Consider the following 14,740-nt stretch of genomic DNA (forward strand, 5'->3'; position numbering starts at 1 on the left):
TATTCGTAGTCTATTTTCCAATAAACCTGGTGTTACATGTTACTCCGCATACGCGGAGATAGTGCGACTGAGATCCTTGGTTGAGTCTACTAGCTGCAGGAAGATGGCCAATTTAACTTTGCCGCTGGTGAAACAAAGGTGAATCTATCGAGTCTTCCCTTACAATCATCTAAGTATGGGGTCGGGTCGTCAATTCGACTATAAATCAATTCTTTACTTTCTCCAGGTCAGTGAAGTCAACAGTGTCGATATATTTCACATAAGTTTGTTGTACCCACCGCTCAATCCTACAGATGACTTCATTGTAATATTGAAGCAGTGGTCGGGTGTATTTGGAAGTGAAATGTAGTAGCTATACTATATTGGCTACTTTGCATACTGCAAAGATAAATACCATATTATTCCGTGTTTTATTGGTTATACTCTGTTCTTTAACCAAGATTGCCGATTGCTTAGCTATCTACGGCAATAGATACCTTGGGATTCTTGTAGTTTACTCTGCAAGGCAGTTCGTTGACCCATAAAATTAGGTTTACGGACATGGCCCGTGTCCCAATTCTGACGCTAGTATGTATCGGGTAATCGGGTAACGGTAGGATGAAGATCATGAAAACTCTAATGTATTTTACATCCACGCACATTGGACCCAAGTCTTCATGGGTAGATGTCTTATTTCCCATATGAACTGATACCATAAGAATATTGTAATCAGATCTTGCGCCATTTGCATCCATGAATATTCAACCCATCAGCCGATCGCTGCAGATCAGCTGGATGGCTGACAGAGGCGTCCAAGTACCCATACGCATTGGCCATAGATGGTTCTAACCAGTCCCCTGTATACACTACCTACTCTCTGCCTCTACCCTAAGATGACAAGCCCGAGGCCAAACTATCAAGGTTAAACTGATCCATAGATCCAACTCACAATAAACGGCAAGAGCGGCCTGATATTCTGAAACGGAAGGCAAAACATCTGCTGGTAGTGCCTTCCCCAGCAATGCCCTTAACAAGATATTTACGAACATATAGAAGTTCATCTTGTAAACATCCCATGGTCAAATGTTTTTCCTTATATGTCCGCGTCTCCGAAGGGGACATCGAGCCGACTCCCCGAGTAACTTCGCACAATCATACCAAGATGGCCAAATGGAGTATGTGGATGGTCCCAGGGAGCAAGGCCAAGGCAAGGATCAATCCTCGATTTCAAGGTTGCCCCTGGCTAATCTGAGATACCGCAGGCCCTTCACCAGGATCAACTGCAAGTCCTGTTCGATATCCGAGACGGAGATCTACAAGTCTTTCGCGTCGGCTCCGCCATCGATTCTCGAGAGAATCCAGACATTCCGTCGACCACCGCCCCATCTTCCCATTTTCTGTCAAGCTAAAGCCAAGTGCATCGAAAGCAACCACGGGGTTATCGATGGTTGGGGACATGGGAAGCAGTCTAATGAGCGCACGAGGGTACGACAGTGATGCCCAGTGCATTGGGAGTCCTCAGGATGCCGACCGTATGAGACCGTTGCCCAGAGGCCCGGCGTTTCCCAGAATGGGGTTGCATGATCTAATAGAGCGCAGTCGTGAGCGAAATGATTTGGAGATGTGGGCGGGGACCAAAACGCATGACCAATCCGATATCCCAGGAACCCCCTTTGGGATGCATTATATACCCACGCCACCAGGAAGCCAGAGGGGGCGCTCAGCTTACCCTACTTCTGCGGCTGAAGGCACAGGTAGCCAGTCCGTGCCTTCATTCAAAAACGAGCAGTCGGGCGAGCAAAACATCTCCACGAAATCTCTTCCAAGTCTTCCTACCAGTCAAGGGCTGGATCCAGCAAAAGAAGATCGCCTCAGATCTCTTGAATGCTTGGTAGGCACCAGCAGCTGTGAGAACCATCAAAATCTTGTGCCTAACTGGGCTCAATACATGGGATCAAATCCCAATGATTATCGTGCCGCACCTTCGATCTCGCTGGCCAGGGAAGATCCGGGAATTATGGTTTCCAAAACACGACAGCCAACAAGTTCTCCGGGAGCACACTCTGAGGCCCGAGTACCGCATCTTGGTGATCTAGATCTTTCGCACAGACTCGTTGGGACAAGCATGGGGTCCGGACCGCGATCAGCTAATCCATCCATGTCAGAACTGCCACGTGCGAATAGGTATGGGCCACAAATGGCATCGCAAGAGAACTCTCAACCCCACGAGAAATCTGGAACACCAACACTCGTGGCCGCCGAGCCCCAGAAGGAGGATATGCATCATCAACGAGATGCATCCTCTTTCTATTCGCGCCAAAGCAGTAACCTTTCGCGGGGGGCATCTGCCGTCCAATCGCTGAGAGTCCATGCTGCAAATGCAATAGACTGTTTACCCAGTATTCATACACAAATAGTAGCTGACACTGGCTCGATCCAAAATGAACTGGAACCAGCTGCCGAGGTTGTGAAAAGCAAGTTTGTTGAGCAACTTGATGCGGCAAACTGGGAATCACCCCAGCTTTATGGAGTTTCCAATGGCGCTAACGGTGGCGGTCCACATCGCAGAGTCAGTCCCGGCTGGATGACCGGGGGCCGCCGAATGGGCTATGGGTACAACTTAGTGGACAATGCCGAAGATCACCCACCAACAGTTGGAAGGAACAGCAGTTCATTTTCGAACGGGAATTGGCACAGAGACACTTCAGGACCCAGGCCGGGAGGCTTTAATGGGCAAGGGCTGAAATTATCGACCGAAAATCGGACCGATCTGACATCATCAGCCCATCCATCTACTCCTGACCGTGATTGCAAGAGATCTGACAGCCGATGGTCTCCCATGAACAAAAGTTCTACCAATGCCAAGCAAGAGCCCGTTTTGACACCGACTATGTGGGCCAAAATGAAAAGCCATTCGGTTCGAGATAATACTCACGCACCACTGGCAGTGGATTTGGCTGGTGAAGGAATGAGTGCAGGTGACGCCCGCCGTGAAGGCTCAATCCGCGCACAGCACATTGAGTCACCAACTTCTGTAAAAACACCGAGTTCTGCAAAGAGTTTTTATATCGAAGACGTCGACGAAACGTTGTTATGTCGATGGGTGAAAGCCAGCCGGTCCACACGCAAACCACCACAGTTAGACAAGTACCACGATTCGACCCATGGGCGCAATGTCTGTACTCCAGACCCTTCACCACTAGGCAAGCGCCGCTTCTCGATTGATCAGACGAACAGCCGGCCATCCGTGTATTTCGATCCGTCGAATGACAAGAGTGCAGACAGGTTAAACGGAGAACCTTCCCGCTCTCGCAGTGGACGTTGGATACTGAGATTTTCCAGAAACAGGGAAAGCAAGAGACGTTCGAACCTCCCTCCAAGAGAACCACCTCAGGAATCGCCAGTACAGTACCAAGAGCGTCCGTCGACTGACCTGGGACGAGCAAACTCTACCAGAAGTGATGTGGCAGAGGATCTTGCGAATTCGTATCAGGAGTGCATTGGAATGCCCGGGGCTTTTTATGGCAGCCGGTGGGCGAGCCGAACAAGTCTGGTGGTGGAGGCGGAGGCAGATTGACGAAGGTGTATTGATTTGACGAGCATAAAAATACTGTTATCGGGGACATTGGAGCCAATTTTGCTGTTATTGTTACTCGCGGGGATGGAGTTGGTTTAATTATGAGTATGCTTCCCAATCGGGTGTCATTAATCGTACAGAAATATGGGTAATTGATCCCTAATACATCTTACACTTCTCACATCCACACAATCAGGGTGTAGTGTTTTTGACAGTAGAAGTGTTTTTTTTCCAGTTAACAAGCAAATCATCTATCTCCTCTGCCGCTTGTTGCTCTTGTCGCTTGCGCCACTGAGCACACTAGCAGACCGCTTGTGATTGCCATCCCCTTCTTTAGTACGAGACTGGTGCACACCACCATTGCCGTGTGTGTTGTGTGAGGTAGAATGGCCCAAAAGGCCGGTGTCACCATCTTCAGTTTCTTTTTTCACATGGGGATGATCGGGGTCAGCACTTGGCCCCGAGATACCAGCAGCTTCTCGTAATTTGCGCTCGCGCTCCATCTTCGCGGCTTCAAGTACACGGATCTCGCTTTCAACCTTTTCAGACACCTTGCGGGCGTCGAGAAGCATGTTGACAGACTGAATGAGTTTCTCGAAATCCTTGCATACGCGTTCGGTGGGCATGAACAGGCGCACCGGGATCTCGAGCTCGGATAGAGCATTGGCCAGTTTCTGGGTTTGCACGTTGGACTTGGCCTGCGTGAGTCGCTGGGCACGATCACTACGGAATTGCACACCTGCTGAGACACGCTCGTGGTGCTGGACACCGTACTTGGCTTCCTCTGCTGCGGTGAGCGTGCGTACCATTTGACCGGTTTCCTTTGTGATAGATCCCTTCTTGTTTGCACCCTGTGTGGCGGGGGTCTCGGATCGGCCGAGGCCACCCGCAGTGCTTGGAGTCTGACCAGCGGGACTTGGGATGGCACCGTCGCCGAGGATGGAGCGGCGTTTCTTGCTCTTGTCCGCTTGTAGTAGAGTCTGCAGGAGCTGGGAAAGACCCGCGCTGGACTGATACATTGTGGTGTTGCCGACACTGATGGGAACTTCGAGGCGAGAGTAGAGTTCGCGGCGTTCGGTGATAAAGTTCTGCTCGTTGCTTGTGATACGCTTCAATTCTTCGAGTAGCATTGCCTCCTCGCGGACCTCGTCGGCTGTGCGATTGAGCTGAAGAGCCGCTAGTTCCTTACGGTCGCGCTCGCGGTCGGGGTCAAACTTGAGCATCTTCTCATGTAGTTCGAACTCGGCCTCTGACATCTCTGAGGGTGGGTGCTCTAGTGAGAGCATTGTTGCAGCAATAAAATAGTATCGGGCCTTCATCTGCTCCATTGTCCGATGGTGCTTTGCAGGCACAAGGGCATTCGCATCCGGCTGTGTGTCCATTCGTGGTTGGTAGTCATAACGATCTGCGATGAGCACCCAGCGAATGTCGTAATCAGTGACGAGGTCCACCAGATAGTCCGTTTCCTCGCGCGACCAGTCATCACTTTTAAGATGTCGATTGTACTCGTCGTCTGTGTATCGTTGGGGCAAACGCGGTTTAACGTTGTATTTGGCGAAGGCATATTCCTGCTCTGGCAGTTTCGACACCTCCTCTTTCCCTTCTTCCTTGGGCTGATCCACTTCCATTTGGGACTCTTCGGGCGGGGGTGCAGGTGCGGGTGCAGGTGGTCGCGCTGATTCGTGTTTTCTCTGCCAGTGATTCAAAACCAGACCGTCAGAACGGGCATTGTTCGTGAACGGTGCCATAGTCCTAGATCGGATTCAGTGTCAGCGTGCGTTCAGGACCTCCGAAGAGCCGCATCCTCAACATACCATGGTCTAACGCGCAGCTTGTTCATCCATTTCGGACGGCCCTTGTATTTGTTCTCATTAATGGCGATTGGTGGCGCCCTTTCGCCCAGTAGCGCGTACAATTCACGGGTAATACCCTCTGCAACGGGAGACTGTCAGTAATCCATCGCATTCGTAATAGAGCGCTTAACGCATACCTGGTCGCTTTTCAACCACCTTCTGCTTCTTGTGTGGTCTGGGCTGCCCTTCCGCGGGCAAATCCAGCATGTCGCGAACATCGGCCGCGGCCATATTGGCGGTTCGAGTGGAGTGGTATTTGCCTACCAAGGAACAATTTATTCGGTATTTGGCGACTAAAGATTTTATAAGAGACCAGGGAAAGATAAAAGCGGCTTTTGTTTGATGAAATAAAGACTAGTGAATGTCAAAATTGAAGATCACATCGACAGAGGCTGCCCGGTGGAAAGGGAGACATTCCGGAGACGGCAGGCGGTGAGGATCCATGGTCCCTGATGTTGACACCTTCACAGAGAGCACTTGGCCGTGCGACTATCCAATTGCTCATTCCCTCACCATGGTTTTCTCTGGGACATCCTCGTCATGGCTGGCGTCAGCTCTGACTCTACTCTCCTTACTTTCTCTCCTCGTCCCAACTAATGCCCTGCACTTCTACATGGAGGGCCGGCAAACAAAGTGCTTCTTCGAGGACCTACCTAAGGATACCTTAGTGGCCGGTACGCACCAATCTCTCCAGCTTTCAACGACGGAATTTTCAAACTAATAGATGATTGTTAAACCATAAATAGGCCGCTACGAGACAGAAATCGTCAACCCCCAGAGTGGCACCTACGGGATTGACCATAGCGTGAAGGTGCACATCACCGTCGATGAGACCTTCGACAACGACCACCGCGTTGTTTCCAAGCGGGACAGCCACTCTGGTCGATTCCACTTCTCCGCCGCGGATGCCGGCCAGCACAAGATTTGCTTCACACCTGAGACGGATGCCACATCCGGCTGGATGTCTAACTCTCTGGGCGCCGTCAAGCTCACCGTTGACATTGCCATTGGTGAGACTAGCAAGATTGAGACCGAGGACAAGGACAAGATGAAGGATATTGTGCAGCGGGTCAAGGATCTGAACAGCCGGTTGCACGATATCCGTCGTGAGCAGGTATACCAGCGGGTAAGGATTACATTACCCCATAGGATTACCCCATATACAATATATAGCTCGAACCGATGATTGAAGCAAACATACTAATGTCGTTTTTTTCTTTGCAGGAACGTGAGTCTGAATTCCGTGACCAGTCTGAGACCACCAACTCGCGTGTCGTGCGCTGGACTCTTATTCAGCTTGCCATTTTGTCCGCCGCATGCGCCTGGCAGCTCTCTCACCTGCGGTCATTCTTCATCAAGCAGAAGTTGACTTAGATGCCCTGTTGTCTTATTTCATACAACAATCTCTCTATTCTTATGCCCTGCATCTTCCTTGCACCTCTGCTGTGATCACACACACCGGTTTACTTGAATATCGAGGATTGGTTCTTGCATGTGTTGTTATAGTGTTTTCCTAGCGAACGGCAGATTTTCAAATTCTGGTCGGAGGCATTTCGAATCCCCGAAATCTCTTTGTGAACTCGTTAGCCCACACGGCCAGTGTTTCGGCAAAAAGGGCGCGGAGTGCTTAGAGCGTGGTCAGATGTCGATCTTGATAATGGATGTAATGATGGTTTTTCTTCTATTGTCGTGTGATTCGTAGATCGTTTCAGAAAACGATATATGTCAACCCCAACTACGGTTCACTAAACATTGCCTATGTGAACAGCGATAGTGTTCGAGATTTTAAGTCCAATAATCTCTCCGAGCTACGGTTGGCTTTTAACAGAGCTCAAAGCCATAGCATGAGAAATGTAGTTCCCCGAAAATTGGCCGCCTAAGAGCTTACCAAGTACTGCAGGTTTTTGTATCCATCACGCCAACCGGGTTCTCGCTGGTCGAAAGCTAACCAGCCATCAACACTGATACATATATGTAGTCTCTTAAGTATAGAAATAGAAAGGTGTCCCCACTTACGATATTAGGGGATAGTTAGCGGTTATATCTCAAAGGAGCCCAGAAAAGAGCTTCGAAAAGGCCGATGGAATGATGGTAGTTTTTATAGTACCAAAAACCTGCCGTAGTCAAGGCCTGACTGAGTCTCGATTGAAGCTAATAATACGAAATTTGCAATCAACCGGGGAGACTCGGACTGAACCAAATAAGAGAGAATTGGTAGGCTGAGGGAACAATCTGGATCAAAGTAGGGAGCCGCCACGACCACTGACTGGTGATCCTATAACAACCAAATGTTGCCCAGGCTTCAATCACATAGCCAAGAACGATGGAGGCGTTGTAGAAAGTAGTCACTTGTACATGTTCAAAGAAGTGGCAAAGAAGTCGACAATCACACCAGTAATGATGATGACAGAGCCTAATGCAGTGGGTAGACGACGACCGTACGTCACCAATCCATCCAGATAGAGCGGCCTAGGTCGATATGGGGGACAATGGCTATAGTCTCATATAGAAGAGAACAGTATTATAACACGATGATCAAACATACTGGATTTAAGTGATGGCGAACAAGCTCGGTTATAAGGCTGTCTAGAGTGGAAACATCGCGGCTGGGACTCGGATCTCGGTATCTCTTTACCACATCTTCATTGAATGACGCTATGGGGTGTGTAGTGATCGCTTGCGATGTATCATCAATCATTGTACCCGAAATGGGGATAATAAACATGAAGGAGGGTGAAAAAATGACAATTATGGTATATGGCAATTGAAAATGAATAGGCCACCGAGTCGGTGCATACCCGAACCTGAGAGGTTCCCGGGCGGAAGGGGGGAAAACGATTGGGGGGTTTGTACATGAAGAAAAGATCCGCATCCAATGGGTATATAATGGTCTTGACGGGAAATTCCAAGAAGAAAGCAATATCACGTTCAGGGGTCAAGGGGTCATCCTGGGGTTTAGAGAATTGGGTTGCCAATACCACCGCAGAATTCGAGAATCAACCGTTCAAGGTCAGAGAGTTTGTAGGGTTTCGTCATATAGCCTTTGATCCCCACTCTAGACGCGCGATTCAATGCCTCGTCGCTAACGTCAGCACTCACGGCAAGAACTGTGGGAGGTTGTGGCGTATAAAAGGAGTTGGGAATGGGATCCATTTCCATGGAGTCAGGGCTGTTGGGGTTCGGTTGCTCGAAAGCAGCATGTTGGCCCCGATGGTTGTCGACCATCTGGAGAATTCGTGAAGTGGCTTCATATCCGTCCATCTCAGGCATCCAAAGATCCATCAAGACGACATCGATCGGTTTTATTTTTGTAGCCAGAGGTGGCTCGTGGATAACACCTTGCATTGCATGTACTGGATCGGGACCAATGTCAGGGGAGGGCTTTGACGCGGATAAAATGCCTTGAACTATCTGGACAGCTTCTTTGCCATCCGCCGCCTCGAGTACGTCGCGGTAACCAAGTTTGCGAAGCATATTCACCAGTACGCGCCGGTTGATTCGATTGTCTTCGGCAACGAGGATGCGCAGCGGATATTTCTCCCCTAGCTTCTTGTCATATGCATCGCCGGATATATGTGTCCGGTGCAAACGGGTCGGTCGCAAGGGTGTTGGGCTTTGAGATATGTTTTCATCAGTGGTACTCGGGGTCGGCTGTTGCAGTTGACAGTTTTGGGGGAGGATAAACGGGGAGTTAAAGCAAGAAGAGGGATCAGACAGAAAGCTGCTGACACTGCCCTGTCGTGTTTGGTCGGTAGTAGATGCCGTCAAAACACTCTCACCAGGAGTTGCAGGGCGAAGTTCAGCTTCATGTTGGTTTATGGGGATACGGATTCGAAATTCAGTACCCCGGTCAGGACCAGAAGTCGACGAACGCACACAGGTCAAGTCACCGCCCATTTTCCGTGAAAGGCCCTTGGCCACAAGGAGACCGAGACCAAGGCCATCTTTGCTTCTTGTGGTCGATGCATCCTGACGAGCAAATGGCTTGAAGAGATTGGGTAGGAATGCAGCGGGAATTCCCGGGCCGGTATCGCAGACAAGAATGAGAACATCATTCTTCTTGGGTTCAATGGTTGCGCAAACAGTGATGGTGCCGTTGTTGGTAAATTTAATAGCATTGAGAAAGACGCATGAGATCAATTTGGCCAGATCGCGGTCATCGGCAAGAAGGGTGTCCGGTAATGAAGGGTCTACAGACCAGTCCACAACCTTGGTGAACAATTCACCATTCGAGGACCGTGACCGGATCTCAATCCTTTCACCAAACTCCGTTGCATTGCTAACAGCAGAATCCGGTCGACCACCAACGTGAAGAGACTCATTAATCACCAGGCGGAGAAGATCTCGCAGTTTGGTAAAACGCAAAGCAGAACCTCTCATGTTCACATTGATGCCCTCAAGGAGTAAATGAGGCGCAGATCGTCGAACTGCAAGAGACGGGGGTGGATCGACCATGTTGGCCATTACAGCTTCGAACTGGCGAGCTGGGATAGCATGTACAATCTGGTCGCTTTCGTGCACAGCATTCTTCACTTCTTCGCTGCGAGGCGAGAGCTCTTGCCGTGACGACGCCGCACGGAGTCTTTGTTTGCGTACTGGTCGGGTATTCATTTCTGGTGGTAGGCTGCGCCGCCGTTTGTACGGATTTACAGCGATATTCGTTCCTTCGATGAAGATGCTCGGGCGAGCTTCGGGTATGGTAGATGGGATTGTGAGACCACCTAGTATCTCGGGCTCCTCGCGGAGTGGTGTCTTAGGGATTTGCATGTTGAGCTCGTATGCATGAACGACATTGTCAGCCGCTTCAACAGCACGTCTCGCGCTGTCCTGAACCATCTCAATCCCCTCCTTGAGAGATTGAAAAACCCCGCCCGATTTGACCGGGGTTTTACTCTCAATCGCCTCGCGCACTGTAGCGTGCATGACATCAAGCATGCCCACCACACCCTGCATCGGGGTCCTCAACTCATGGGATAAGCTTCGGGCGTAGGGTTTGAGGGGGTGGGCGTTGAAATGAGAGGCTTCATGAAAGGCGGCTGTCTGGGGGTTGTGAAAATCCGAGATATTTGGCGTTGGAGAATCTAACAGTTCATCTAGAATTTGTTCCTCTGGGTCTAGTCGTTGTACAATCAGGTCTTCGAGCGAGTGAAGAATCATTTCCAGGAAGGACCAAGACAAATTTCTATGCCGAAGACCATCTTTCGACCACATTAACCCGAGGTGCGCCAGGCACTTTCCAGCCGAAAAGAGAGGAATCGCCAAATAACCATCGGCGGCGAAGGGTAAGTGATCATCGCCGAACGATACAAGTGAGCTGAGATTCTCGGGGATCAAACAAGGCCGTTCGTGGTCCATGTGCAGTAAGGGGTTCCCGCCCGCGAAAAACCTGTTTCGCTGCAAACCAACGGTCTCGTAACCATCGTTGTAGTAGAAAGCCGCACCAAAAAGCGACGGGCGCCGTCCACCTAGTTCTGGCATGGGCTCCCTCCCGTGCACCCTCCGTGCAACAAACCCATACTGAGCTTTGGTTATAGATGTCATGTCCTCCATCAGCCGTTTCCAGAACAGCTCGGTATCAGATGCCCGCAATCCCCGCTTGAGTGTAACCAACTGTTCAATGGCAGTGGTCTGGGCGCCATCATTCCATGTTCCCAAGTCGCGTTGCACATCTCCGTCTTCATGAACGTTTAATCCATCACCAGTGATGCATTCGGATGTGCAGGAGGGGAATGGCATGGTGGGACCAGGGTGGACAATATGAGAGACATCCGGCTCAGGCGTGTCGGGCATAGTCCATGTGGCAAGTGAAGGTGAGATCGGTTCGAGGGTTTCGGGTTTGTTTATCTAAGGGCAACGACCATAACATTCAATTGTATGAATAGGGTACGGTGGATGGAGACTTCGACATCCACCATATGAAATATTGGAGAGAGGCCCAGAAGAGGGGAGGGGATTTTCCGTTAGTTCGATGGGGGCCGGGCGGTCTAGACACGGCCTAAAACAGGAGAATATCAACTCATCGATTTGCATATAAAGCTGATATTTCTAAAATATTTGAGGTTTCTCTCTTATTCCCTTGGAAGGTTCTCCTCTTTGTGTGTTTATTTTTTCTCGAATCCCGCAGAGCACGGAGGTCCACGGGTGCACGGAGGTCAGGATCAGCGGGATCTAGACCCATCAGGTACTGGTACCTGGACTACACCGGTGTTTACTATGGAATTATCAGGTACCTGAAGTACTATTTACAGCGCGTATCTGTATTTACTCTCTACATACATGTCATGTAGTCTTTAAGTAGTCTGTTTACACTATTCTACATGCACATAGTCATATTGACTCGTTGGTCCATTTAGACCAGCACAAGGCATAGCGAGCTCGGCAAGCCTTCCACCTCCCAATATCCTAAAACAACGCACTACTTAGTATCCTCTCCTCAAAATCTCACCAGCCTTAATAATTCATGTAATTTCAACATAAAACGGGTTTCATCAACTTCATCTCGGTGGTTCTTCATATAGGGGCAGTAACAGCATTCCTCCGATTAGTTATGCGAGCTAGATACTGAGTGATCTGGGGCCAATGAAAGCTGATATGGAAGTCCACACCCGCGGGGTTGATATCTGGGGAAGGCGAATTCGTCTCGTGCTAAAACATGTTGATATTGTATATACAGAGGCCTGCAGCTCAAGGCGAAACAAGCTTGAGACTATATAGCGAGTAGTTGAATAATCCTGTCCACTATTTCTGGGGGCACGTCCGAAATGGGTGCTCACACTCTTGCTGGGGACATGGGCAAAGAAACTGGGTAACCCCGAGAATATAAATGAGAACTCTGAGTGCGTATTTCAGCATGGGCATGGTAAAGCAAGAACCACCCCTAAGGAAAGGGAAGTCGGGCGATTCCTTACACAATATAATGACAGAAATCTAACTGTATGAAAAGTATGATCAAATTCAGTGGGAAATTCTCTAACCAGCAATAAAACCGGATAAAACGCGCGATTAATTCCTAGTCCACAAATGCAGGTGGTAACTTTTCTGTATCTGACCTGTCGTTGTACTCGGTGATATATAACGCCTGACACTCGTACACTATCTATGTGTAAAGCTAAAGTTAACTGTACAATTCATTTAGAGGTCATTTTAGATGTCTTTCATTTCGATATCTTTGCCTTCTCGGTGTTATAAGAAGGATCCTTACAGAGCTATAGATGAAGGTATGCCAAACTCGTCACTCGGCAAAAGCATAAAGCGTACGACTTTTCTATATATAGGAAGGTGTCTTTGTCTCTGATTATGCATCTATTTTTGCTTATGCATATTCAAGTTAAAAGACCCTCATATTCCCATCTCACTATGTACATATAACTGTGAAACCGAGGTAATCCAAACCTCCGTGGCCCGAGCGCGGCTACATCACCGCCCCTGCAACTTGAGAAACGATTATATGTATAAGCCCACATACAATATAGACACTTTATTCTGGTTACGCTACAGTAGGAGACTATATCATACAAGGCAGCCAACTTTGCCATTCCAATCATTCTCATCAAACTTCAATCTTGACATGATCTACAATCATGACTTCAGTCACCCCATATAACATCGCCGTTCCGGATGAGAAACTCCAACAGCTCCGTCACAAGCTGGAGTACACCACCTTCCCCGACGAACTCGAGGCTTCGGGGTGGGAGATGGGCGTTCCTCTCCATGAGATTAAGAGACTCATCACCGTCTGGCGCGATCAGTTTGACTGGCGTGCGCAAGAGCGAAAGCTAAATGAGCAACTCAAGCAAGTCAATGTTCGAACAGAAGTAGAGGGCTTCGGAGAACTGAATATACATGCCGTGCATCATCGGAGCGGAAATTCAAAAGCAATTCCATTGCTTTTTATCCATGGGTGTACCTAGCCCTCCTTCCTAAATTACTATCTTCGGCGCTCCTGCTAATTCATCGCTCCTATACCAGGGCCTGGCAGCTTCCTCGAAGCTACCAAGCTTCTCCCACTACTCACTGATACCGACGGGGATGGCCCGGTATTCGATGTTGTCGCGCCTTCGTTGCCAAATTTTGGATTCTCGCAGGGCGTCAAGAAGGTCACTTGAGTAATAGGTATCAGCAGTTGTTGAATGCATCCTAACAACCAAATTAGAGAGGATTCGGGCTGGCACAGTACGCGGAAGCTCTACACAAAGTAATGATCGCACTAGGCTACGAGGAATACGGCAAGCACAATCTACCACCACCAATAGGAGCCAACTAATTCCAGAGCAGTGATTCAAGGTGGCGACTGGGGAAGCATGATCGCCCGTACCATGTCTCAGTACTATCCTCAACATACCCAAGCTATCCACCTGAACTTCATCCCCGTCATACCGCCCTACCCATGGCGAAGTCCCTACCAGTTCCTCAAGTCGCTGCTATCTGTGCCATTTTCGGCGAAAGATCGTGGCTACATCGCCCGGGCATTAGGATATATGACCCGTGACAACGCATACCTGAAACAGCAAGAAACTCGACCGCAGACACTAGGCTACGGGCTTCACGATAGTCCCGTCGGATTACTAGCTTGGATCTATGACAAAATGCATAGTTGGTCCGACAAGTACCCCTGGACAGATGAAGAGATCTTGACCTGGGTCAGTGTATACTATTTCTCCACGGCTGGGCCAATGGCATCAACGAGAATCTACTACGAGGCCTCGGCACCGAAGCGTGGTGGGAGTGCGGCTGTGTCTGAGGATGAAGCTCAGGAGGAGCCGCTGAAAAAGGCAGACCTGAATTACATGTCGACTGAACAGGTTCTCGGGGCTCGGGCACCGCCGAGTGTGTGCTTTGCGGTCGCACAGTTCCGGGAGGAGATTTTTATGTGGCCTATGGCGTGGTATCGATCTATTGGGAATATTGTGCAGGAAACGGAGTACGATCGTGGTGGCCATTTTGCGGCCTGGGAAGTGCCTGAGTTGCTGGCGTCGGATATCAAAAGATTCCTAGGGAATAATGGACCAGCCTACGGGGTGCTAGCCGACAGAGATGGTTATTGAATGTCTCACTGGCCTTTTGGAGATGACCTGGTTTCTGGTTGCAAATGATGTATAGCAAGCAACATCTTCGTTGTTCTGGAAAAAAAGGAAATTTCCGAGTTTGTATTTCGTCTTGTCCCTTTCGTTCGACCTACTTGTCCTTTGTAGGGTAAATTGTTTGTATTTGAATATCCAAGCTGCCTCGCGAACAAATCAGACTTACGTTTTCTTAGTGACCTCTTGGGAAGTTGGACTCGTTGGTAGTAAAACACTGTATAAAAGCACATCAGGCTTGCTGTGGGTGGGCA

General features: G+C 49.3%; 5 protein-coding genes across 5 annotated transcripts; 3 read left to right on the forward strand and 2 right to left on the reverse strand.

Moving 5' to 3' along the window:
- Positions 1-1,423: 1,423 nt before the first annotated feature.
- On the forward strand, positions 1,424-3,556 carry N7447_010669 (uncharacterized protein; the record flags this gene model as incomplete). Its single annotated transcript, XM_057234931.1, has 1 exon — positions 1,424-3,556. The coding sequence occupies one exon, from the start codon at positions 1,424-1,426 to the stop codon at positions 3,554-3,556; it is 2,133 nt and encodes a 710-aa protein (XP_057081151.1).
- A 251-nt stretch (positions 3,557-3,807) lies between these two features.
- On the reverse strand, positions 3,808-5,640 carry N7447_010670 (SANT/Myb-like DNA-binding domain-containing protein; the record flags this gene model as incomplete). Its single annotated transcript, XM_057234932.1, has 3 exons — positions 3,808-5,308; positions 5,371-5,488; positions 5,547-5,640. The coding sequence occupies 3 exons, from the start codon at positions 5,638-5,640 to the stop codon at positions 3,808-3,810; spliced, it is 1,713 nt and encodes a 570-aa protein (XP_057081152.1).
- Positions 5,641-5,881: 241 nt separating this feature from the next.
- On the forward strand, positions 5,882-6,794 carry N7447_010671 (p24 family protein; the record flags this gene model as incomplete). Its single annotated transcript, XM_057234933.1, has 3 exons — positions 5,882-6,083; positions 6,156-6,535; positions 6,634-6,794. Coding segments are annotated over 3 exons (732 nt in total), but the record flags the coding sequence as incomplete, so codon positions are not given.
- Positions 6,795-8,364: 1,570 nt separating this feature from the next.
- N7447_010672 (CheY-like superfamily) lies at positions 8,365-11,199 on the reverse strand (the record flags this gene model as incomplete). Its single annotated transcript, XM_057234934.1, has 1 exon — positions 8,365-11,199. The coding sequence occupies one exon, from the start codon at positions 11,197-11,199 to the stop codon at positions 8,365-8,367; it is 2,835 nt and encodes a 944-aa protein (XP_057081154.1).
- Positions 11,200-12,989: 1,790 nt separating this feature from the next.
- On the forward strand, positions 12,990-14,453 carry N7447_010673 (epoxide hydrolase; the record flags this gene model as incomplete). Its single annotated transcript, XM_057234935.1, has 4 exons — positions 12,990-13,311; positions 13,378-13,505; positions 13,562-13,634; positions 13,684-14,453. The coding sequence occupies 4 exons, from the start codon at positions 12,990-12,992 to the stop codon at positions 14,451-14,453; spliced, it is 1,293 nt and encodes a 430-aa protein (XP_057081155.1).
- Between the last annotated feature and the right edge of the window lie 287 nt (positions 14,454-14,740).

This window comes from Penicillium robsamsonii (assembly GCF_028829455.1).
Source record: "Penicillium robsamsonii strain IBT 29466 chromosome Unknown utg000007l_segment0_segment0, whole genome shotgun sequence".
Lineage (NCBI taxonomy): Eukaryota > Fungi > Ascomycota > Eurotiomycetes > Eurotiales > Aspergillaceae > Penicillium > Penicillium robsamsonii.